We start from the raw sequence: 26,110 nt of genomic DNA, 5'->3' as shown, positions 1-26,110 counted from the left end.
TCAACTGAATCTACATGAATTGAGTGTTATACAAAAGATGGTACTTTTGATATCCTCGTGGTCCCCGTCTCTGGAGGCTTCGGTCTGAGGGTCTGGAGGCGTCTGCAGCACGGCCACACTGTTCTGGTTGATGATCTTCAGCTTGAGTTTGGGTTTCGATCGTCTCCGTCGAGAGGCTGCGTTGGCGAGACTCTGAAGTTGAGACAAACCCGACTCTGTGAGACAAACACCGTCCTGTGTGTATGTCCTCGTGAGGTCTGTGGAGCCAAAACACAGAGAAACATCATTAGACATTCTGATCTCATTAGCATTATTTGTAAGTACTTGTATTTGGAAAGTCAATGAATGACAGATTCATAACCGTTCTGTGAACAGACATTGAATCGTAAATATATAGGCACCTTCAATATAACAGAGGTTCAACTTTTGAATTACATTTTTATAATCAATGAGATCAAATGTGATTATAAAATTTTAAAGCACAGTGTAAAAATTGTTTAATCATTAAACAAATGAAACCAACCATTTACATTTAGAATTAGTAATGTATGTTAATGTTATGTTCAAATTGTATGTATTATTTAAAACCCTTCTGTTTAGTTGATTACTCAAAAGAAAGACATTTGATTGATTCATTAAAAACTGATTCTAAATAATGATTCACTTGCACAATTCACTACAGCTTGTGCAAAATCTAGTGAATACATCTTCTATTAACTTCCATTTCTCCTCCAGTTCAACACAGGTGAGTTTTTCAATTGATTGCTATACACGTGGTCAAGAGTGAGTCAATCAAATTGTTAATCGTAATGTAATCTTATTGTAAATAAATGACAGAACCTGTTCCAGGATGATCTCTTGCTTTTGGGATTCTCTGTGGCATGAGAACGGGCTCCATTAACTCCATAACTGATTTGGCCGGCGTTCCAAGTGCTGTAATTAAAACACAAATACATTAAACTAACCACAAAAAAGATTTCTAAATGTAGACCAGACAGCTGTAATATTAAACCGTTGTTTCTGAGACTGCTGACTGCATTTACCGGGAGAGAGGGGGGCGTGGCCTTGACACAGACTGCAGTCAAAGCTGCTCTCTGCAATCTTCTCCACTTCCTCCTCTGAGTGGACACCCTGACATGAGGCATGCACCCACCTGCACGTGCAGAAACACACACAATAAACTAATGGATAAAACAGCATTTATAGCAGTGATGTAAAAAATAAGACGTTTTGTTGTGTTAATGATCTTGCATATTCCATGCTGAAAGAAAACCAAGCACACCCAGACACACACACAGGTCAGAGCCGGTGATTTGGAGGACAGCTTACCTGTCACACTGTCTACACTGCAGGATGACCTCCTCCTCTCTGTAGTCCCGCTGGCACAACGGGCACGTTGCCAGGCTGGCGCAGGGGGCACACTGAGTGTAATTATTCTGCCACTCGCACCTCAGACCTGCAGACATGGCGCCACACTGGGTACAGGACACACACCTATGGGAGGCCGGAGAGTGGCACAATGGCATTAATCACTAACTGCACAGGCTCCACAGATTTTAGCCTGTGTAATAACTGATCGCAGGAATAAATGACAAGTAAAACAATTCTCTGGAAGAAACACATTGAAAAGGTTCACACAGATTCATAACAGTTCGGAAAGCTCTTTTTGAATCTCTAAATTTAAAGTACCCTCACAGATCTTTGTTTTAAACATAACATGTAAACAGCAAAATATAATGCTACAAATAACTATCTATAACTAGTCTATAACATAATAAAAATCTATAGCGTTCTACATATCTTCATACAGTCATTACATCACATTTCAATCAAATCAATTTAATGCAATTCAAATCTTTAGAAGATGTGATGTGGCATACCATTTGCATTTCCAGCTCCCATTTGGCACATTTTGCAGAGGCGGGTCCAGGCAGTACGTGTGGTAGCTGATGTCACAATCGTCACAGAGCAGCAGGCGTCCGGGGTCGCTGGCCTGTCCGCACGCCTCGCACACGGTGCACTCCAGACACCGCCAGCCTTTACTCAACACCACCTTATTGATCTGACAACCAAACGTGTGTAATTAAACCTAAAATCTACTCACTGAATTTATGTTTGTTGTTGCTGATGAGGTGAAAAAATATGCATATTTGCTGTCCGATTATAAAAAAATCTATGATGAAACATTTTCATGCATTTATTTCATTCCCATTCAAATGAATCTATTTTATTTAATTAAAAAGTGTTTTCAAATATTTTATTTTAATAAGGAATTCCACAAAAAACAGTGCACAGTGTTCACACATTATTCACACAGAAATATTTTGATTGTTGGCTGCATGTATGCTGTTTGGTTGGATATGGTTCTAATCCAATGAGCACTGTGCACACCATTTTACATCATGCTTTTAGTTTGCTGTCTGGCACTGATAATTGGTGCCACCACACTTTTGTAATTTGGCACACACATTAATTTGAAATTGGGTCTCTGCTCAACTTGTGTATTTAAAATTAGCCTCTTCCTTATAGCAACAGAAATATTTCGTTGTACACTGGCAGTCATCAGCACATTTTTTTATTTCAGTTGCATAAATGAAGTGTTTTATTAGTGTGCATTTAAGTGATTTCTGCTCTGTTCCTGTCCCATACAAACGCTATGTAGCTAAATGTACTTTTACTTACTTTTATGTCACTCTGACATAGGCGTGACAATAAAGTGGCTTTATATGTTTAAAAAGACAAAACCAAATAAAACATAGAACTTTAAAAAAAATTAAAAGAAGAAACTTTATGACACTAAGAATGCTAACGGCTAACTATAAAGATAACTAGACCGTTTCATTGGTCAAGTGCATATAGTTACATTTTATTTAATTTATGTTAATATTCATTTAGATTATGATTTTATTGTATAACAATTGTATTGAATAAACGATTTGTTTAATTTTGTTGCATGTGTATTTTAATGAATACAAAAGTTGTTAAATGGGTCCTGTAGTCTGCATTTAAAGGAACCGTACGGTACATTGAAATCTAGCGGTTGAGCTTGGTATCACAGTATAAATTCAAAATATTGGAGGTGCAAGTTCATCAAAGTAATGGTTCTTCTCGGTTTCTTTTGCTTGTTATAAGAAATAATCTACAGTCACTCTATTGTTTATGAATGTGTACCAGAATTGAAGTATGCGCACATGTGACCAAGAGATGTGTATTATTGTGTGTTGCGTTCCTGTAGCGCACACAATAGTAAACATCTCTTGGTTACAACAGTTTCTCTACTTTTGTTTCGTTTGTCCTGTTTATTGTGCAGTTGCTGACAATATTGTGCCTTATGTCGCTGTTGTAGACTCTTATTCATCTGCACTTTATGTAAATGCACTGTTGATTGACGCTCTAAAGGAATCTCTTTGTTTTGTAACAATGACAATAAATTATAATTGAATAATTGAATTGAATGTGCAGTAACGTCTGTTGTGGTCGTTTCAAAACCTTAACAACAGCGTTCCTCTGCATCATTAATAGTTTTAATACCACCTCCGAAGATATTGTATAAGGTAGTGTAGTTAGTGTTTTTAAAGGGTAGTTTGACTGTAGTTAAATTACTAGTGGGACGCTTAAATTGTGTTATTTTATGTAATTTTCTGTTAATAATCCAGAGAATTTGGCAGTTGTAATGAACCAGATCTACAATACATCTGATGTTCTTCTAATCCCCTTACACAGGACGTGTGCCAAAAGCAACATCTTGAAGATCTCTAACAATGACTCAACAGTCTTAATCTATCAACACCTCTAACAGCATTGACAGTATACACAGGCCCCTTCCTGTTTAAACAGTCATGTCCTTGTGTGGGATTAAGCTCTGCTCACCTTTATATTAACGCAGTATGGGTGGTAACACTGGCCACACTGAGCACAGGCCAGGAGTCGACCCTCAACACTCTGCCCGAAACTCCCACAAACCACACACATGTCCTGAAGAAAAGCAAATAAAGATATGGTCAACACAGCGAGCATTGTACTCAAGATTTTGAGCCGTAAAAGAAGATTCGGGGTTCAGTACGTTTATGGACAGCATTGAAAATAAACCTGATCTGTCACTTAGATTTAATAACGGAACAACAATATTTTTAATGAAAGCACACTGACAATTCAAAAACATGTACCTGTTTCATTGTAAACGTGTCTGTGCTGGAGAAAATCACCACCGTGTTGTGCATGGCGTTTTCATCCTCTTCCCTAAAGGTGCACACTGTTTCCATGGCGTTTACCTGTGAACAAACATAAAAAAACAATACAGCCATTTCTGTTCAGATTCTCAAACCAAAGCTAGTTTTACAATATCTGTCAGATAATATCACATACTCCTGGTGCTGGGATTGGAGGGACTCCATTTTTCATTCTGGCACGGCCACGGCCTCCCCTGCCTGTGACGCCAGAACCCCTCGGCCGTCTCCTGCCAGGGAAGCTAGAACCTCGGCCCTGTTGATATGACAGAGATAGCATAAGGGTCAACTTTAAACTCCATGTCTTTACAGCTTATGACCAGTCAGTACAATCCTAAGGGAGGGACAACCAGGAGAATTGTCCTGGGATGATAAAGGCCCCTTTAAATTTGTCTTTACATTGGAGTATACATTTACATTTTACAACAGCCTTTATAATTTTCCCTGACGTGATCCAAAAATGAATTAAGGAAGATTTTAGCCAAGTGAAGACAAAATGAGTTTCTCAAATAATATAACTGCATTGCTGTTACTTTGTAAAACTGAACTGATAGACATGAATGACATTTCATTGAATGCAAAAGGAAAATAAATGATTTCATGATGGTCAAATGGTGTCGCTTTATTCGCATTTCCTGCAATGTCATACAACTAGTCTTCCTTCTTCACATCACCACTTAAAAGACCATCTGTTGAAGACAGCTTGGTACCTTGCACCGACACAACCGAAGCAATTTTCCTTGTCTCTGTTTTCTTTTCTCTTTGTTTACATGAATGAACAGACCCCAGCTCAACTTTAACGCACTTTGATCGAGTAACCAACCCAAAGCAAACACGACTCTACCTCAATTTAACTAGCTGTCATAGTGGAGCCACATTCCCGATAATGACACCAATTTCGTCAAGGCTGTGACATGCGGTGTGAGATGGCATCTGAGGGAAATGCCAACATGGCTATCAGGCTGTTAAGAGGCCTCGGCCGTGTTATTCCAGTGATTTCAGTTCTATTACGCTGTCAGCGCGTTTCCTTTCCTCAGGGGCCGCCATTCACCCTGTCACAATGAAAACCCTTTCCTAGAATTACACTCCCTCCCTCCCTGCCTGCCGTTCCTCTCGCTGTACCATAATTTCATTCCTTCTTTCAACGTCTGCCTCTGCCACTCAAGACTTGATTGTTATTTTTATGGGTCCTTTCATCTTGCGTTACGTAAAAGTGCAGTGGTTCCATGGTGAAGTTGCAGTATGGTATGGTTATGGCGGGAAACATTTTGCAGTGTTTTTTATTAAAAGTTGATCCGAAATGTAAATTTCAGTCAGTTATACACCCTCTTGTTGTTGCATGAGATAGTAAGGGAGACATAAATTCAAATTTGGATTATTGAAAGCTTTAAAGCAGGGGTGTCAAACTCATTTTAGGGTAAGGGCCGGATGGAGAGAAAAGTGACAATGTGCGGGCCGAATCACCTTTTTTAAACCATATTGCACCAAATTACAAATGAATTAGCAAAAAAAACTAGAAAGACATACTGTTCTGTAAAAGGTGCATTTAATAAATCCTCAGAACGGTTCAATAACACTCTTATTCCTCTTTGAAAAAACTATTTTGTTTAGGTAAAGGCAATCAAAACCCTTTCCTTTGAATATGAATATTTTTTGTCAGATACTTTTTAAACTAGTAATGACAAAAATGCAACAGACTCTATTTGTGTACAGACGGTCACATTAAATATGAACCATACAAGCTATACAATATAATTCACTAATAGGAAAAACTGCCTTAACATATTTAACAATTAGTACAGTAGTACAACTTCACTTTGGATATGAACATTAAATATATACTAGAAATTCCCTTTAACAACAAAAGATCTAGATCGCATCTGCATTATGATTTTAATTCCTGACATCTCTTTTCTTCAACCACATCAATCTCATGATGTCATTTAGCTGTCTGTTTGTGAGTCGAGAGCGCAGGTTGGACTTGTTAATGTTCATTACCGATTCTTGATGAATTCTCCCTCTGAAAACGGCTTTGATCCCGCTGCGATTTCGTTGGCAATCAAATAGCGTTACAGCTTCATCAGTCTCTGTTCTTTTTGTGAACATTGACTGCTTTTTTCCGAGGCTAAAGTTAAATTATTGACTTTTCGAAGTTGTCCAGTGTATTTATCATATTTCTCTGCGTATATCTCATAGTGCCGTTTAATATTGTACTCGTTTTGCACAGCCACGGCTTGTGAGCAGATTAAACATACCGGGCTACCGTTGAACTCACAGAAGAAATACGTCTTCTTCCGTCAGTTTTCTTTATTTGGACATTTTAAAATCACTAGTCCTTGCCGCACAACTTAGCCGACTTTGTATTCGAAATGTAGGCGGCGCTTTAGAATGCGCATGCTTGTTAGGGGTTCCGGCAGAAGCCCAATTAAATGATCAATGATAAAATAAAAATTTTAATGAAACAAAACATAATATGGCAGCGAAAACCTGATTGTATTAATAAACTTTAAATTAATTAAAATAATAATAAACTTTTATTTCATATTTGTATTATTTTTCAAATCTTCCCTCGGGCCGTATTGGACGCCTTATCGGGCCGGATACGGCCCGCGGGCCGTATGTTTGACACCCCTGCTTTAAAGCTTATTTTAAATAGGGGTGTCACAATATACCAGTATTGACAATAACCGTGATATAACCCCCCAGAATATCGAAATCGTGTTAATTCTACACATATAGTAAACTATTCAGCACATATTAAAAAATTTCGCCATGGCATCATTTTATAAACAAAATCATAAAAATCGAGATAATACCTTTACCTTTTTGGGGCGCGTTTTTTTTGACAGATTGTGACATTTAGTATAACAGCTTCTGAAAGGAGAAAAGTGTAGGACGAGACTTGAATTCGTCCTTTGGGAATTGACTGGGATGTTGGAAGCTTGGCCATTGGACCATATAGTCCAATGTATGATACATTTTTTTATTATTTATTTTTTGCTTACATTTTATGGTGACTTTAAATACATAGCTATCATAAAGACCATTTAAGAGACTTTTGAGCCATCGTTTGTCATTTTGGAGCTTGACCGAGCCAGTTAACATTCACTTCTATTAAAAACAGTAAAAAAAGAGTATTTCATTTTTTGCACAGTAAAAAAAGCATCATACAAATCAACATGAGGGTGAACAAATAACACATTTAAATTTTTAGGTGAACTATCTCTTTAAATACTTCAGTAACTGTTCTTCCTTCCCTTCTTCTATCTCAACAGCCACACTGTTTTAAAGACTCCTGACATGCACTGGACGCTACACCATGTTCGTGGAGTCAAGACATGATAATGCAATTGGTCCTGGTCTGGCCTCGTGCCCAGATGGATTACCCACGCATCTCTGGCAGCGCAAGAACAGATGGACATGTAGTCCACTAAGACCCCTACCGGAGTCAACATGGCCGTTGCGTGGCCCCCTGACCCCTCGACATGCAGCACATCTGCTCCTACTCGTGGGCTACGGCTCAGATCGTGAAGACATTTAGAACTCATTTTCATTCTTAAGCCCAAGTCAAGTCGTGTCAAAGCTCTACACATGCTGAAAATAAATGGTTTGAATGGTTTGAGAAGCCACAAGCCGTGTTAGTGACATCATATCGTGCTGCGGTTGTTTCCGACATGAACATGGTTAGTGTAGAATTTGTCCAAAATGAGCAGATGACTACATTTTCACTAAATTACCATGCTATTCTGTGAGTCTGGTGTGGTTATATTGCATATTTACATTTCTTATAGTGGGTCTTTAAAAAAAAAAGTATGTATAGAACTTAATGGAGGCCATCTAGTTTCTGCTCGTGTCTGGTACATGTTATTAGCTTATTGCCCGTAACAGGGCTGTGAAATATTATGCTGTATTTACCACACGGATTATCCAGGCGGCCGTGCTGTAGGGCTGCCTGCTCTTTGGGCCGTCCCAGCCCTCAGTCGGGTCAAGGGACCATGAGGGGGAGCTCAGTCTGCGAGAGATGCTCCATGCTCCCTGAAGATGGGGTGGGTTAGAGAGAGAGAGGAGGAAATGTGGGCGAGAACATGCATCAACTTAAAACTGTACAGCCAGCAACAGAAACACATACGGATACATGCATGTACAAACAGACATGGTTAACAGAGAATGTGAAACATTAGAGCCGAGCGGATGAACGGAGACCCAAAAATGGATTTATTGGAGATGTTTAAGCGTTTCATGGCAAACACGACAATGTTTCTCTCAAACATGCTAATGAAATTCATCCTATTAAAGGTCTTATTAAGGGATACTTACATGTTTAAAATTTGTCAACAGATTTGTTTTGGTTTCTTGATATGAACTTGTTACCATGACAATAAAACCCCTCAGTTGTTTACAGATGCGTGCGATTATGCCAGCACAATAACACATGAATCAAATACTCAAAGAGTGTAAATGGCCACGGCACTTACAACCTTCTAAGTCCTCTAATTAATCTGTTTGTGGCTTTAAAGTAAATTAATACCCGGTAATCCTCCGGAAACACAAGCCCTAATATGAATGAAGTTTCAGTTTTAAGTCTTGCTTGAACAGGAGCCAAAAATGACACAATCGGGTTTAACTGAATATGCAAATGTTATAATGAGCATGTTGATAGAAATGTAACTGCTCGAAGTAGCTCTTCCATGGACCATCTTTCTTCGATGATACTATTTTTGGATTGCCATGGTAACGTTTTTTGTTTCTAAATTCTACCATAGGACACATTTATTTATCAATTACCCACATGCAGACAACAAAGCTCTTTCAAATCCTAATGTTTAAAACGGCACGATATTGAATAAAAATGTAAAGACTTGTTAAATTATGTAGTATACCACGGGTCTTCAAATGGGGCCTGTGGCCCTTAGGGGGTCCGCGATGGAACTGCAAAGGGTCCGCTAATTACTGTTTACTCACAGGCAACTTTTTGTTAAAAATGTAAAGCATGGGTACAGAACTATTACAACCAATGTTCTTTTTAAGGTGCGCACATGCTAGCGACCATGCAGAATCATTGAAGCACCCGCACATTGCAATTTTAACCTGCATGGGGACAAAAACATCCCTTCAGGCAGAAGGAGCGAAAGAAGAAACGTAACATCTACATCATAAAAACCTGTAGGGCCTAAATCAAATAAGTTCCTGTCTTTCTTTCAAGACTAAGTTTAGAATCAGTGCAGTCTCCCTTCTGAGAAGTTCAGAGTACGCATGAAAGGAGTTGCATGCAAATAAAGTTCATTCGCATATATTTCTGAACTTCTGTTCAAGTTTGTTAAAGCTGTAAAGAGCTAATTTGACAGGCAAATGACACTACACCACTTCTGCATTTGAAACTATCGTACGTGTTTTTTAAAATCAATAAAGCACACAGCGTGTACTGATGGTGCACACAAACAGGTTGCCCCCAAAATAAGGCAGGTTCTGCATGTTGCTCGCTATAGTCCAATATAATGCTCTGCAGAAAAAAACTTGTTCATTTTCGTATAACAGCCGCGATAATGCTGATCCACGAGAAAGACAACGGAGTTCAGAATTATAAAATAGCCGTGTGTTCCACACAAAAAAGAAGAAAAAAAAGATTGACACCTAATAAAACTGCCTGCTTTAACAACAGAATGCATTACATCTGCAAAAATAAAAGTTACATTCTAAATGTCTACTGAGAAAGTTCTACTGAGAAATAAGCATTGTAGCCATCAATCTATATATAAATATCTAAAGCGCATGTGAATTATTCTAAATCATTACTTGGGATGGTACGCTGTCTTGGAAGCCTGCTTGAAACCAGTGTCCTTAAAAAGTGCCTTCATACAAAAACACTTTCTGATAAGTAATTGACCGAGTGGGCATTGAGTCAACTTCAGTCAGTTTCGGACACAGCCTTTGTGAAGTCAGAATGCATGAGGTTACTAGGAAAACATCATCAGAAACAGGATGTGATGTGTGAATGATGGTTTGATGGCCTTTGCGTGACATGTCTGTACGAGAAGTCTTCAGCTAAAAACCTGATATTCCCTTTTAAATTGATAACCTCTCTACAGGGATTCGCAAAAATGTCTAACCTGAAAGATAAGTGTCGTATGAGAGAGCCTTCTATATAAACAAGTTCGCCCACAAATGAATAGTTTATCATCATTTACTCACCTTCCACATTAGAAAAATATCATAGAGGTTTGCAACTACTAAAAACAGGAGTGTGAATTAATGACGACAGAAAGTATTTTACATGGGTGAACTATTCCCTCAAAAATCTAGGACTGCAAAATGTAGAGTAATTCCTCATGTCTGACCTGCTTTACTCTGGGGCGTCCTGGTGAGAACTTCCTCTTTGAAATAGCTGGCTTGCCCATGCCGATTTTTGGAGTGAGTGGTATGAAGGTGGATGAAGGCACATTGCTGATGGCTTCTGCTGAAACAGCATGGATCTGAGGAAGGAGCTGGGGTTGAGACGCCACATGACCAAATAAGGGCAAACCCTCAGGTTGTCTACACGGGGATTGCTTGAACATCGTCCTCTCCTCCACCAGCGAGCTCAGCTTGGCCAAGCTTCGCTCATCACCATTGCTGTCCATCTCCTCCATGTGGCTCCCAGCCATCGTATCGTGCTTCTGCACCACATCGTCCATTTTCTCTTCCTTGATTTTTTGAACTCCTGCTGAAGTCTTAGCAGTTGGAACCTCAGGCTCTACACAAACTCTGTGCACCTTTGCAGAAGCTTCTTCCGTGAAAGAAACCTCCATGGGTTCTTCCTCATGGGAAGCTGAGGCTGGAGTTGGCTCTTTGGTGGGTGATTGGTTGGTTTTCAGTACCTCCTGGCAGGACTTGCTGTCATCCTCATGCTGAGAGATGTTTTCAGAGAGTTTAGTTGACATCTCTGGAGGTTTCTCTGTTTCGGTGGATGTCATGAGCTGCTGGACTGTGGACGTCTCTGGAGCGGAATCCAGTTTCCGCTGACGTGACTCTGAATCCTCTGGAAGTGTTGTCTCCTGAGGAGACGTGACTGCAAAAGCAAGAGGCAAGATGAGTGACAATAATGGCAGAGCTCCCAAAATAACTCTACTAAGATTTACAAAGACACAAACCGAATAGTGTGAATACAATTCATGAACATTTATTGTTATTGAAGAAAGTAAACTACCAAAAGCTGTAAACTCAATGAATAATCAATAAATAAAGCTGCAGTCTGATTTCATTGGCCAGGAAATATAGCAAATTACATACAATCTGCAGTCATAGGTTTTCTTGCTTTTCTTGAATTTTTTTGTGGCGAAGCCATTTATATGCAATTCTTCATATTGTTTTAATGTATTCTGATAAACATTTGCATTTATTCATTTAGAATGCTCTGAAGCATGTAATAACTAGCATGTTATAAATCAATTATGTAATCACATTCATTAATTATGTGTGATTATGTTATTAATTTTCATTTTAATTACAGGAGTTTCATTTTAATCAAATCATTTAAATGATCAAACTGTCAGATAAACTCAGGAAAGGGTGTAGAATCTCCACCAACATATCCACAAAGCCACCATAAAAAAAGTAATGTTGGTAACAATTCTATTCAAGACATCTTAAATAACATAAATAAACATGTATGTGTCACTAAAGTGAAAGAATATAGATGCAGTACCTGATGTTTTTTCATTTTCTGTGCGTTTCTGTTCTGTTCTGGATTCTGGCTCGGCTGCATCGCTGGTAGCATCTGCACCAATTTCTAGAAAGAAAAACGACTTGAGTAAATAGAGAGTCTTAACTTATGCAATCCAGACTGCTCTGAGCACTACTGGAAACAATTACAGGATTGGAAAAACAACTCAACAGGGTAGAAAATGCTGGGGAAAGTGTGAACGCATGCACATACCGCCTGTGTCCTCTTCAAAAAAAAAAAAAGAAATCACTACGCTCGTGAGAATACAAATCGCTGTGAGCACTGCAAACACACTGATGGTAAACCACACCTTCTATTTTGGCCAATTATTTTTTGTCATCATATATATGAGCTAAACACGTGATTTGTGGCTTCGACTGCTTTATTTTAAATAAAAAAAGTTAGATGCAGCGTTTGAATACAGTGAATATAGTAAAACAGCCTATAAGAATTCCACAGTGAAATAAAAATTTGTGATAAGTACAGTATAAATAAAGATGTTTCTTTAGCAAAGATGGTTGCTGTCACTGAGGTCCTGCATTTTCAAGTCAGTTATGAAAAGGTGTCTGCTGCATTAGGCTAATAAATATATTGCCGTTGTTCTAAAGTCATAGGCCCTCACAAACAAACATGACACATCAGAGTTACCGGGCCTTTCTACGTTTCATACATACATCAGAATGTAAAATAAAATATTAACATTAGGTGTTATCTTTTTATATACAAATTCGACTGGGCTCAACTGATTAAATATTATTTATAAATAAAGTATTGTCTGGACCACCGCAAAGAAAATAAAGAGACCGCATCCCCACTTCAGTTTCAGTGTGTTTTGACTTTAGCCTTGAAATCCTTGTGGAATAAGCTCTCAGAGCAACTCTGGAGATGAAGTTCATGTGTTCATGTCCTCATACAGTGCAGACGCAGACAAATCCACGAGCATCACATATGTAGCACGTTAAACTGTCAAGTTCATTCATTCAGGCAGACACACGAAACAGCCAGATGAGATGACACATTTAAATAACAGATATCAGCATCAGCGAGTTTTCGCACCTACTTATATCGCAAAATAGACTAAAACTAAGTAAACTAGCTGTACGCAATCGTTTAAAGTCAGAGTCACAAACAAACAAGCGCAACAACAAATACACCTGCCAAACTGTATCACTGGCTAATTTATTCTCAGCACAGACCGGTTTTTCCGTAGCACTGTAAGGCCGATACATCATATACCCGATATCTCAAAACAAACAACAGTTTGTGTTACCCGAAAATAAATTTTTTACAAGTGACAGAAAAATCTGAAGGCCCTCCATCATTTTGACGGGTTACAATATGGGCAATTTGGCAATTTTTTGAAAATGCACGCACGGTCAGCAGAGACTCGCGGTGCAGATGCATCGTTGGTCACTCAGACCCTCATGTCGCGTGGACTCATACAGGCACGCAGTGGTGCTGTGTTTACAGAGTTCCTTCCTTCAGAAAAGCGAGTGGCGTCTTTTTGGATAAACATTAGCTTACAGTGAGTGTAAAAATGTCTTTCTCTGCATCTTCTCTGTTCAGTGAGTGGCAGAAGCGGCACATTAATGATCAAACCGCAACTTACATGAGAGTGAGTACAAAATAGCATTTACAAGTACCTGTCATTGTTACTGACTGGACATATGAACATGAACATTTGGCTTGGCTGTAATTATTATTTTATTGTCTGAAAACAGAAACATTAAATATATGAATATAAACAACAACTGCTTTATTGGGCATGCAGTTGTAGTAAAGTACTGTAAGTTCAGTTCTTCAAGCTGTGTGCAACATGAACAATGTAGGTAACAATGTACAACAAGGTTATATTTGCAAACAGTAGTAAATGCTTTAACTAACATAAACTGACAATGAGAACTGTAGTTTTCAGCAGGATGTTAATTATGTTAGTTCATAGTGCATTTACTTATGTTGACATTTTTTAAGTTATTTTAACATGACTTTGATTGTATTTGATTTAAATAAACATGAACTAAGATGTGCATGTTGCAATGTAATGTTATGCAATAGCACCTATTGTACTATAGCTCTTTGTATGACATATCGCTTATTGCTACCCGAACTCTTTGTAAGTCGCTTTGGATAAAAGCGTCTGCTAAATGACTAAATGTAAATGTTATGCAAAAAGAGAGAAAAATTTGTCCAAAGAAACAAAAAGTAGCTAGATTATCAGTATGTATCTCCTATCTATATTATCAGCTCCAGACCTGCAAAAACCAGACAATGTTCTTCACGTTCCAAATTCAACCCACATCTACAGTACTGTACACTTAATACAGGCACACTTGTCAAGTCAGCCTGCTTCACCCTAAATCACCTCTAACCCAGCATGAGATGGGTCCAGATCTCACCATTCCAACCGGAGATTTGCACCCTCATGTTGTTAAGGGCCTGTGGGCAGCTGGTCCTCTAAAGGTTGGGGAATTGAGTTACTGACACTGTGTTGGAGATTGATAGTGTGAGAGCGGGGTGTTAGCGTACCACACACCCAACGCTGTTTGATCAAAAGACTCGGATGGAATGTTACACACAGAGGAGATTTTCAAGAATATGAAACTTCCACTGGCACAGATCTATAAACAGTCACTGGTGCTGGATAAAGGCAAACCACAAGACAACACATGAGGATTAAAGTGGTGATGCTGATGCAGAACAACACTTGTTTTATTAAAATCCCTTTTTCCCTTTAAGACTGATCCAAGAAATATGCCTTAAACTCTCATCACAGTGGAAAGGGTCGATCACATGACCCTTTTGACTTTTTTAGGGATCTTTAAATTTTTCAATTAATTAAAAAAAAACTATTTTAAGTTTGTGTTCAGACTTGACTTCTTTTTTTGACAAGAAATAGTTGACAATATGCTTTTTAGTTAAAAAAAAGCAGCCGTACGCCATGACTTCGGCAGCAGCGTCTGTGCACGAATTATAAAAAGAGAGCGTCTTTGCAAAAACTAATCACACATTTAAAATTAAACTTACAAAACTATGCTCCAAAGGGCATTGCGGCCGCCATTTTATTTGAATCTCTTCAGGGGAGATGATATGGAAACCACATGGATCACATGGGCAAGCATCACTTTCAAAGAGTCTCTGCGTTACACAGGAAAACTAGGCCAAGGCAAGTTTCAAATAGCCCTTTCCACCAGACCAGTACAGATTAATCCAGCCAGATCTGAGGCATGTGGGCCTATGGGATACATTGGCCTACTCTCCACTTCCACAACATGTGCCTGAAGGATTGAAGTTCCTCTGTGCTCATGTATCAAAGACTCTGGGCTAACCTCATGGTTCAATTGTATGCCATATGAAAGCTAAAAACACCAAAGCCAAAAATGAGCAAGAAAGACTATAAAATGCTATAAAACATATATTATAAAAGAATCCATGCAGGAGCTATAAAATATCTACATAAACAATTAAACAGTCTGTATGATTTGGGCAAAAGCGCACTATATTTGTCTGGCCAGGGAAGAAATCACAAAAGAACCCCCAAAACAATATGAATCCAATGATAACCTTGCAAGCCATGGCAAAGCTCACTATATTCAGATGCTAAGAAAGTCTTACCAGTCGCTTGTTCTTCAGATGTTTCCACCTCTAAACTCTGCATTTTAATGTCAAGCTGGAGAGATTCTTCAACTTTGGCAGGTTCAGGATCTTCCTTTGACGAAACCGGCTGTGCATCTTCTTTAACTTCCACATGCGACTTTATCTCCTCCTGGGTTGCTTCTACAACCGTGCACACAGAACCTGATTCAAATCCGCCGTTTCTACAGATGGAACATAAATTATCTTCTTTGGACTGTGCACGTGCAGGGCCTTCAACCGGTTGCTCACACTCTGGGTGGAACCACCTGCAAAAAATCACCACATCAAACTCAAACCATATGGATTCTGCATCTAGAATTTGTGAGCTTGAGGAATGTATTTGATTTTTATAGGTGCCTTAGAATTGCTCCGAGCACTGCTTTAGAAATTTACCTTTTGCAGTGACGGCAAGAAAGCGGCTCTTTGTGGACGTCGGGATCTACATCAGCAGGACACAAGCAGCTGAGGCTGGTATCCTGTTGATCCGCACAGTTTTGGCACAGCAGGCTGTTGTGGTGCCACTGTTCACTAGTCCGTGTGCCACACTGCACACACATCCGACAGTTCTACAAGAAAAGGACTGACATTAGATCTACTGCATTACACAAAGTAACTGGAACTGCACCAAAGTGGAAATCTAAGGCCGAAGTTGGTAACCGGATGAAACTCTATACTACAGATTTAGATGCATAAAATGTCTTTGTTATGATGAACATGGAGAAAGATATTTGAAAAGATGCTTGTAACCAAACAGTTCTTGGCACCCATTGTCTGCCATAGTAAGAAAAATAACAATGGTAGTCTTTCTTTCCTACATTCTTCCAAATATATTTCCCTGTGTTCATCAGAACAAAGAAATGTATACAGATTTGCAACACCTTGAGGGTGAACCGCCCCTTCAACTGCAACATGCTGCAGTTGTAAATATCTTTCTGAAATGAGTGACCAATCCATGCATCTCTAGAAACCTTTTATTGTGACATTTCAGAGTTGTCTGTACCTTACACCTCCAGCCGTTGGTGGGAATAGAATCCATAGCCGGCTGTAAGCAGTAGGTGTGATAGCCTTTGTCGCACATATCACACACAAGCATCTTGGTATCTTCTCCCAGCTCCCTGAAGGACGCAAATCAATTATACTTTTGTACAACAGAATAAAATATTTATAAAGTGTTTGTGTTTCAACAGCGTATACACATTAAAACTGAAATAATAAAAACATACAAGCTAATAAAGAAGCACTTAATAATTAGTTTTGCACGTGCACAGGAAATGAAAGGCAAAGCTTGGCAGCGACTCACTTGCATGTCTGGCAGACTTTACACTCTGGGCACTGCCAGCCTGCCCTCTTCAGAGGAGTGACGCTGATGTCCAGACACATGCCGTGGTAGTGCAATCCACAGCTGGTGCAAAAGAGCTGGTCCAGGAGATCCCCGGGGCTGTCGCACAATACACAGTTCGCTTCCTCTTCATCTGTGAGAGAACACACATTTGAGCCAACATGAAACCAAAAAGGACACTATTTACTTTCTTTAAGCATTAAACACCATTACTGGTGTGCGTTTCTCCAAATAAAAAAATCTCATTTTAATATTTGTTCAAATTTAGCTGCGACTCTTGTTTGTCTGATGACACCACAAATAAGCTTTTGACCCCTCCCCTTTAACTATGGCAGTATTAAAGGAATAGTTCTTCTTCAAAATGAACATTCTGTCATCATCTAATCACATTGTTGTCTTTTAAACCCGTGTTGAAAAACCGTTGGTCCCTACTGACTTTTATTGTATGGGAACAAAACCATTGCAAGTGAATGGGGACCAACAGTGTTCTGTTACCAACATTTTTCTAAATACCTTCTTTTGTGTTCTGCAGAAGAAAGCAAGTCATACAAGTTTGAAATAAAAAGAGGGCATGCTAATAATGACAGAGTAGGTGAACTATCGCTTTAAGCATCATTTTTCACGACCCAATCTATTCCCCATCCTACCAATTGTCTGTGAAAAGACAATAAAGATTTGAAAGATGAAGTTTACTGAATCTCACATTTGCTGACAGCCAGCTGAATGTGCTCTGTGCACAGGACCGAACGCCTCCTGAAGTCCTGAAAGGTGCCAGTGGCCCCCGCACAGGGGTAATGGTACGAGCGATCACACCCCTCCTCACAGCACTTGATGGATGCTCCAAGGCGCTTACAATATGCACAATGCTACGAAAGAGAAGGGATACACACCTCATAAGACACCAGCTATCCAGTTTTGATGATAAAACATGTTAAGAATGAGTGGCCATCAATTCCTTTGACACGGTCTATTGCATTCAAAGACATAACTGAAACATTATGTGCATTAAGTACTCATCACATAATCGACACATAAAATGTAAAGGGAAGGCAGAAGAATCTTAACAATAAGACATCAAAACTGACAGTGTAATGTGTGTGGTCAGGCTAACAGTGAGCTGTGACAACCCACAATGATGACAGACTGACTCAACATTATTTATCCCTTCAAGCTAGTAATCCACCACAGACCACAGAGAAGCTGTTACACTGTCTATCATACTGTCACAATTCTTTCACAACACTCTAATTATAGAGTATAATAGAGTTCAATTGTAAAGTTGACCTATGATGGTTTATGACCAGTGTGTTAGTCTTTAGCTGGCTTATCATGCCAGTGCTTATGTTGTGACCTCCCATTTACATTCATGCATTTAGCAGACACTTTTATCCAAAGTGATTTACAGAGCATTCATTTTTATTCCACCCCCTTGGGTTCGAACCCATGACCTTAGCATTGCTATCGGCATGCTATGCATAGGAATATGTTCGTTACACTACTTGTGTTCATGTTTTTATGTCATGCAAACTGAAATATTTGGTTTCTGAGATGTTTCAAAGGCTGATTTGCAAATTCTGTTGAACTATCATGTAAATATGTCAGAGAGATTATGTTCTTTTTCTGACCTTTTCTCACGTAAAAAGGGGTTAATAATAATTTTAGTAGAAGAGATGCAATCATGTATCAGATTAGGTCGTGACTCGTCAATATTTATCGGATGTTTTTTTATCAATATGAAACCATTCATAATTCATTCATTCAACACATTGATTTTAAAAACTGAGCTTATTACTTAAGAGTGAAGGCACTTAGTTTTATAATGTCTGGTGTTGCATATTTCAACATTTTTCTCTGGTAAAAAAATGATTAAATATACAATATAGCTTATCATTTAATGTTGACATGTTGAATGTTAAACAGAACTAATCCGTGTTTACTGAAAATGGACACCAAAGTTTCCATCTGTCCCCAATTTTAATTTATTGCATTTATCTGTTGGATCTGGGGAACAACGGTACGGCATAACTGGATTAACCATGTCATTAGCACCCAAAGTTTAAATCCATAAAAGTGGTTCAATAAAACCACCTCACAGAAATGTCTTACTCGACGACGGTCCCAAACCACTGGTATCCTCCTTCGCAAGTGAAATGACAGGACTCCGTGTATTGCACTCTGAGGCTCATGTAATTTATTATGAAAACAAACCTACAATATCTTGCTGTTAGGGGTGGGTGATATATATCGTCTGCGATAATATCGGGATTGTTGTGTTAACGATGTGCAAATTCTCATTATAAAGTATTTTAATTACTCAGAAAAAACACTCCAAAACACACATTCAGAGGCTGCAGCAGGGCGTCACGTGATTGCAGTTGTATGCATACACTTCGTCATCTCTCTCACAGGTTGGCGCATGGCCGCACGCATGTTCAACACCGGTTAACGAATGTGGTTATGCTAAACATTTGACAGAAAGAGACAACATGCAGACACCCAGAGCCTCGCAATCTACTTCAGATAACTTAGTTGCTAAACGTGGCTCAAACTCGCTTGCATCGAAGTGGTTCGGTTTTGAGAGACATCGGCTAAGGTACCTGTTGCACAACATACGCAGCAAACTTTAGCGGAGTCGTTTAGCGGAAATGTGCCTTACGATAAGAAAAGCAACAGTGCCAAGACATTACAAATGCTATCACCAAGTTTAAACAAATGCTAAAACAATCACCAAGCAAAATAAATGCTGCCGATCCAGTAGGTAGGGAAAGTGCCAAGTCGAAATTATTTCAGCTCAACTGCCCTCCCCTAATTCTATCATATATTAGAATTTCATCTTGCTTGTATGCTGTACAATTTACAGTACAGCAGAGGTGTACAACTGAATATTTACTCAAGAGTTCGATGTTCGTACACTAATTCAATTAGTATTTTGTATGTCTTTGAATTGTTTTTACTTGAATACTTACATGTTAATGAAAATAAATAAGCACTGTTTTCATTCAACATGGTGCCCATTATTATCATCAGTGATTAAGTAACTTTTAAAAACACATTTTTAATGGATATCGTCTAATTATCATTATCGTTAAAATCGCCAAAAATATCTAGATATTATATTTTGTCCATATCGCCCACCCCTACTTGTACTACTTCCATCTTTCTCTGTTATTTAGCGCAAAATTATGAGTAAGTTACTTCGAAATTGTTCGCCCGGTGCCTTATCATTTCACAACTTTTAATGTGAACATAGCTAATGAAAATGTCATCAATCTGTCATCGTTTAACCTGACATGAAATTCTTGGTTCCAATGAACAAAAAAGACGACATTTGAAAGAATGTTTGTAACCGAACAGTTCTGAGGCACAATTGACTACCATAGTAGGAATAAAACTACTACGGTAGTCAATGGTTCCCTAGAAAGGTTTATACGTTATTCAAAATATCTTCTTTTGTGTTCAACAGAACAAAGGCTTGAGGCTGAGTAAATGATGAAAGAATTTTCTTTATTGAGCGAACTATCCCTTTAAAGGTCCAGGAATTAATATCTAGTGGCAAGGTTGAGAATTGCGAAACCAACCGCTCACTCCCTTTTGAAACACAACAACGGCTGACAGAACATGGCGAATTACATGCAAGGGGACCCGTGGTGTATGTCGATAGAAATAGCTCATTCTAAGGTAATAAAAACATAATGCTTCACCGTGTAAGCTCTTTTTACACATAGCTACAGTGTGTATATTATATTGCATTTCTATCAATAGATCATCACAAAAATCACACGCTGTACCTTTAATGCACATGTTTCAGAACCTTGCCTATTTAAATAATGACCAAAACATTGATCTATCTTTATGGCAAACATTTGATCAAGTCACAAATTTGTCTTTTTTTGGTCATAAAACATATCAGCCCATCCCTAATCAAAAGCAGTACTTCCCAGTGGTTCGGGTCAATAGTAGCAAGTGATAAACACTGCTACCGGAAAACTACTGGCAGAAATGAAACTAGGGCATCTTCGCCCAACACACCATACCGTAATAATTAATGTTTACAAAAACAACCCTGTCACCCTGGCAGCCCAGCAAAATACCAAATTTCTGTATTTCTTGCCAAGCTGTACCTTCACAGCGATTAGGCGACGACCTAATAAATATTCAGTGAAAGTAAAAAAAAAGCTAATTACACAAAGCTCACAAAGCGCACCTCTACAGTGACATCTCCATCCTGGATGCCAGGTGAGTTCATTAAAAATGACGTTCCAGACGATATTTAATGAGTCTGGTGATCTGCTTTAATTTTAGGTACCATTCGGTTTTAACTGCAGTAAACTACGACAGCTTTCTAAACATTCCCAAAACAACAGTATAGCCCAGTGTTCTTGTTTTCTATTTGGATCGATCTGTTCGGAGTCTCAGACTGTCCGTCACACAGCCTAATGAGCTGCTCAGAAACCATCTGTCCACTAAAAGTCAACCAACGTTGAGATGAGCCTGGACCTGACACACCGTCGACCCTCATGTTTACAGCTGCTCTCTGCATATCATTAACTGCGCATTTCCATTCACACCTCAGGGCGTAAATAAGTGCCAGTTCTTCACCCATCATCAGGTCACAGAGAATTTTACCCAGAAAGCCAGGTCAAACACGAGCAGCTCCCATATATTTATCCAACCCCAAAGTGCCTTTTAATGTTAAATGCAGCGTCGCAGCTAATTCACAAGATCAAATGGTAAAGGCCTATTAAGGAATGCGATCTGAAGGGGTTATGGGGCGGCAGGTTCTAAGTGATGAATTTGATGACGTCGCAGCCGTAAGCCGTGACCTTTTCTCTTTTACAGCTGATCAGCGGCGACCTTTAGCAGCCTGTTAGATCGGTCCTCCGGCTCCGTTTGTGTATCACACTAGCAGAGGAGGTAGCGGGTATATGAAGAACCACGAGAGGTTAATGTTGTTACAGTTACATTAGACAGTTGGTAGGCAGGGTATAAATAAAATGTTATAGGCGCTTTGGCAGCTGGGATGTATGGAATAGAAAAGTATGAGTTGATCGAGCATTGAGAATTGTACATATTGTACATAAGTGTGGTTAAAAAAAAACTTACATGTAAAGTTGGTAGTGGTTAGTGACCTTGCTGGTTAAACCAATTAAACTAAAAGTGCTTTTACATAACCTAAAAAAAGATGGTCCTCATACTTAAAAACCTATAATACAGCCACACATTATGGTCACTTTAGGCAACTGCTCTTTGGCACAGCCATTAAAACCAAGCTTAGCATTTTAACCCTCATTTACATAACCTTTCAAGTACTCCGGAGAGGTGATGTAATATTTGCATAAGGTTTACAGTCATTATTTTATTCATGAGTTCTGCAGACGATACCAGTCAGCTAAAGAAGAGATATCCCAGCATACCTCTGTGCTCCCTGAGTGGATGGCTTTGTCCACATTTAGCAGTGATTGATCCTCCGCTTGACACACAAAATTCGACCACAACACGCAACTTTGATGGGCCCAGCACTGACCTGTGGGCGAAAGAAAGGGAAAAGATTGTTTTAAGCGAATATTTCACAGTGTGTACATGTCGTCATCACCTATTCATTTTGCTCAAAGCCTGAATTATTTTCTTTTTTGAAACACAAAAAGAGATGTTAGGCTGAATGTTTGTTTTTTCTCAGATTAAAGCTTCTAAAGGAAAACAACAGCATCATTAAAGAAGTCCATATGACTCATGCACTACATTCCAAATGATCTATAGCCATAGTCTAAAGGGCTGGGAAAAAAAATCGATCAATCGTTTTTTTAAATGCAGTCAATTCAATATTGATTCTCAAAAGCTGTGAATCGAATTTAATCTTTCATATATCCGCAAGCACTGAACATTCATTCATGTTATTGCTATTACTATCCACTAGATGTCAATTTTCTTTTTTATAACGGGTGGATTTTACAACAGGGAGGATATCGTTCAATCATTGCTTCATTAACATGGCGGATTCGGGTGTGTCGTCGAAAATAAACATCGCTTTCACATAAAAGACAGCGGTTCATATGATTGAAGGCCCTCTTTACAGCTAATTTTGTGAAATTTAGTTTGTTATACTGTATCTTAAATGTAAAATAACCTGTTCCGTTTCTATGTACCCAAGTCAAGTGTATTTAAAGTGTAATATACAGGTTTATGGCTCTTCTTTTCATTTTTTTATTCACCGTTGTAATGTGATATTTACTGATCTTTTTTAGAAATATCTATAGGATTTGTATTAAATCTATATTCATTGCCTGGAATCGGGAATCGAATCGAGCGCTTGTGAATTGCAATCTTGAACTGGAACTTCAGAATCGATACCCAGCCCTAATAGTGTACTTTTCTTTCATCTTCTATTTCTTATATTATGTGAAAGAAGCACTTTTATAACCTACGGCAAATTAGAGACTAAGCAAAGCATTTTATATATTCATGTAGGGTTTTCTTCAGCATGTGTAAACTGTTTAAAGAGTGCTTACCCGACTCATCGAAGAGAGATCGGACGTCAATGTCGTCCGGCAGACCGACATGGTGGAGCTCGTCCCAGAACCTGCCACTTGAGTCCTCAGCAACAACACTACAGAACAAACACATTACTTAGGTCAGTCAAATCATGGATATTGCATCAAAGATAATATCTTATTTTTATAATGCAGCCACTCCACCCATAAAGTATTACGGTCAATCATACGGCCCAAACATAGTACAAAATATTGTTTTTATTTTCTGGTGTCACACCACAAGCAGTTGTACCATAGCATCGCATGAAGACACTGTGTCAAGTTGAAAATAGTTCCACTTTTAAAAACATGTCACATTCAATGTGAGAACCACTAGTTGACTCTCAAAATATGCCGTTTTGTACTTTCTTACTTATGAATGAGAATCATGTTCTTTAGATAACTTACAATGAGCAACATATTTTCACAGCGTTTAATAAGCTTTGTTCATGCTACTTAAGACAAATTATGCTAATACTATTGTTAATACAAGTTATGAAAACTTGTATATATAATATATAGATAATACATACAGTAAATGTATAAATGTGTAAACACTCTGACTACCGGTCCTCTACCATCAGCCATGGGCACTGGGAGTGTTAATTTATTCTTGACATTCAGCAACTGAGGGGCTTTGACTCACAGCCATTTTAATTTAGGCATGAGGGGGGGGGGGGTTGTGAGGCGGTGCTGATTGATTAACCACTTACACAGAAATGACTCATCGTAAACACATCATGGGATAAAAATGCATCCATCACATCACAGTCCCGAGTATCTCATTATACCCCTCCTCTATCCATCTGCCGGGACGGGTGACATATACGAGGGGTCAACAGTGATTTTAAACGCAACCTGTCAGTGAATGTCATTCTGTGCAATCCCATGACAACAGAGAGGAGTCTAATAGAACAATTTCATGAAAACTATGTGACATTACTTTACATAAAAGCGCTTATTTATACATTTTGTAATGGCTTTTTGTTAGTTGAATTGCTGAATTACGGTTCAGTTTTTTTTTCAATTTACAAAATGATATTCAATGAAAACAAAACAAAGATGTTTTAAATTATGCTAATAAGGATGATAATATTAATATATTATTAAGATTTTTCTTTAACTCAAATGTTGTGTAAAATGCCATTTTCACAAGATGTGTTAAAATACAGTAAGTACAATTAACTTATTATGAATAATAATTATTATTATAAATTTTTGTATAATTTTTATTTATTTAATACAAATATGTTTAAAACTTGGTTAAAAAAATTGCTGTTGTCATGAAAATCCATTGAAACTTCCCATCCAGTTGTTTTATTTACAGTGTGTCTGTCTGACTGACACATTTAGCGCAATGTGCTTAAATCATTTAGCGCAATGCGTTTAACTGTTGTGAAAATAATCACAACTCAAAAAATAATGCACCTACAAATCCATTTCATTAAGCAAAATGTGTCATACATATGATTTGGGGGTGGAAACAACATACTCAACAGGGTTCACAGGGTTCTCTCTTGAATTTCCAAACAGTGCCACTTTATTAAACATCACAAACCCGCTCTGAACCCTCTGGATAATCTTCCTCACGCTGCTCTTAATTCAACAAATCACATATTCTCTTAAAACCGTCCTTTTCTGCTCTTTCATCGGTCTGCACTGATGCTTAGTAGTGTGGCCCACAGATGACAAAGCTCAGCATGACTGGCTAGCTGTCAACATCAGACTGGCAGCACATTACGTCACACGGGCCCCTGGGAGACGGTTGATTGGCTCCAAAGAGCCAAGACAAATTAGGCAGCTGTGCGAGAGAGCGGGGAGAGGGCCTTTTGTTGGGCTGAGCGCATGCTGGGACCGGCGTCTCACATCTCGCTCTATGTGACTCAGGATGGCTGCAGGGTAATGATCGGCCAGACCAGAAAGACTTGCAAAGAGCAACATATGAAAATCAAATACCCAACTGCCTTGTGTGTCTTTATACCTTTGTAAATGGAGGGAATGAAACTGTATTTGGCTTATGCCTCAATGTTTGGTTTATTTAGGGTGCCCTATATTGGATTCATCATAATGATATCGCTTCACCAATACGTCTGTAATTGAAAGATGTCTGACATTTGCTTTTGTAGAGAGAAGTGATTTTCGTTGATGTGTAGATGCATTTACCAATTAAACAGTAATTAAGACATACTGAGTGGATCATCGCCCTTTAACAATAGCCAATAGAATACCACATGGATGTGTTTTTGTATGCAGAACCAGGAAGCATGTTAGCATTTTAGCACTTCCATCGCCCCAAAGTTAATTGGTTCTATGAACGGGGTTTTGGTTAAAAGCCTAAAATAAGGTCTGTGGTTAACAAAAGCTCTTAATATTTTCACATTTATTCTAAGACATCTACACACCAGTTATAAACCCCTTGTGTCTTAAAAACAGAAGTTGCTAACAAATTGCTAAAAAGTGAAATGCATTGGCAGGGACGTCAAATGTCATCACGCATAAAAGTCTCACAGATATGTGCACAAATCTTAGAAAACGCAGATAGGGATTCATTCACACAGTAATAACTTATCAGGGAACATGTCTAATACAGTTTGAAAGAGTTGTCGGAGGGATGGTGGTGGTGACATTGATTTCGATTGACCCTCGTGTAGTGTAATTTTAATAGCTTAGAGTTATCTTTTTACTT

The 26,110-nt window shown here is 38.6% G+C and overlaps 1 protein-coding gene across 5 annotated transcripts in view; it reads right to left on the bottom strand.

Annotated features, from left to right (window-relative positions):
- Positions 1–26,110, bottom strand: part of kmt2cb (lysine (K)-specific methyltransferase 2Cb) — an 83,733-nt gene that overhangs the window by 35,326 nt on the left and 22,297 nt on the right. For all 5 annotated transcript variants that reach the window (XM_079452903.1, XM_079452905.1, XM_079452906.1 and 2 more), the window contains exons 6-23: positions 23,404–23,501; positions 22,312–22,421; positions 17,601–17,763; positions 16,859–17,030; positions 16,559–16,673; positions 15,952–16,124; positions 15,538–15,824; positions 11,908–11,991; positions 10,562–11,271; positions 8,142–8,261; positions 4,366–4,482; positions 4,167–4,271; positions 3,871–3,975; positions 1,881–2,062; positions 1,330–1,494; positions 1,044–1,153; positions 841–933; positions 45–257 (exon numbers count right to left, since the gene is read on the bottom strand). In XM_079452903.1, the coding sequence (XP_079309029.1) occupies positions 45–257; positions 841–933; positions 1,044–1,153; positions 1,330–1,494; positions 1,881–2,062; positions 3,871–3,975; positions 4,167–4,271; positions 4,366–4,482; positions 8,142–8,261; positions 10,562–11,271; positions 11,908–11,991; positions 15,538–15,824; positions 15,952–16,124; positions 16,559–16,673; positions 16,859–17,030; positions 17,601–17,763; positions 22,312–22,421; positions 23,404–23,501 (3,122 nt within the window). The remainder of the gene's footprint in view (positions 1–44; positions 258–840; positions 934–1,043; positions 1,154–1,329; positions 1,495–1,880; positions 2,063–3,870; positions 3,976–4,166; positions 4,272–4,365; positions 4,483–8,141; positions 8,262–10,561; positions 11,272–11,907; positions 11,992–15,537; positions 15,825–15,951; positions 16,125–16,558; positions 16,674–16,858; positions 17,031–17,600; positions 17,764–22,311; positions 22,422–23,403; positions 23,502–26,110) is intronic.

Source organism: Barbatula barbatula (assembly GCF_947034865.1).
Source record: "Barbatula barbatula genome assembly, chromosome: 3".
NCBI classification, from domain to species: Eukaryota; Metazoa; Chordata; class Actinopteri; order Cypriniformes; family Nemacheilidae; genus Barbatula; species Barbatula barbatula.
This window is presented reverse-complemented; position numbering and strand designations above follow the sequence as displayed.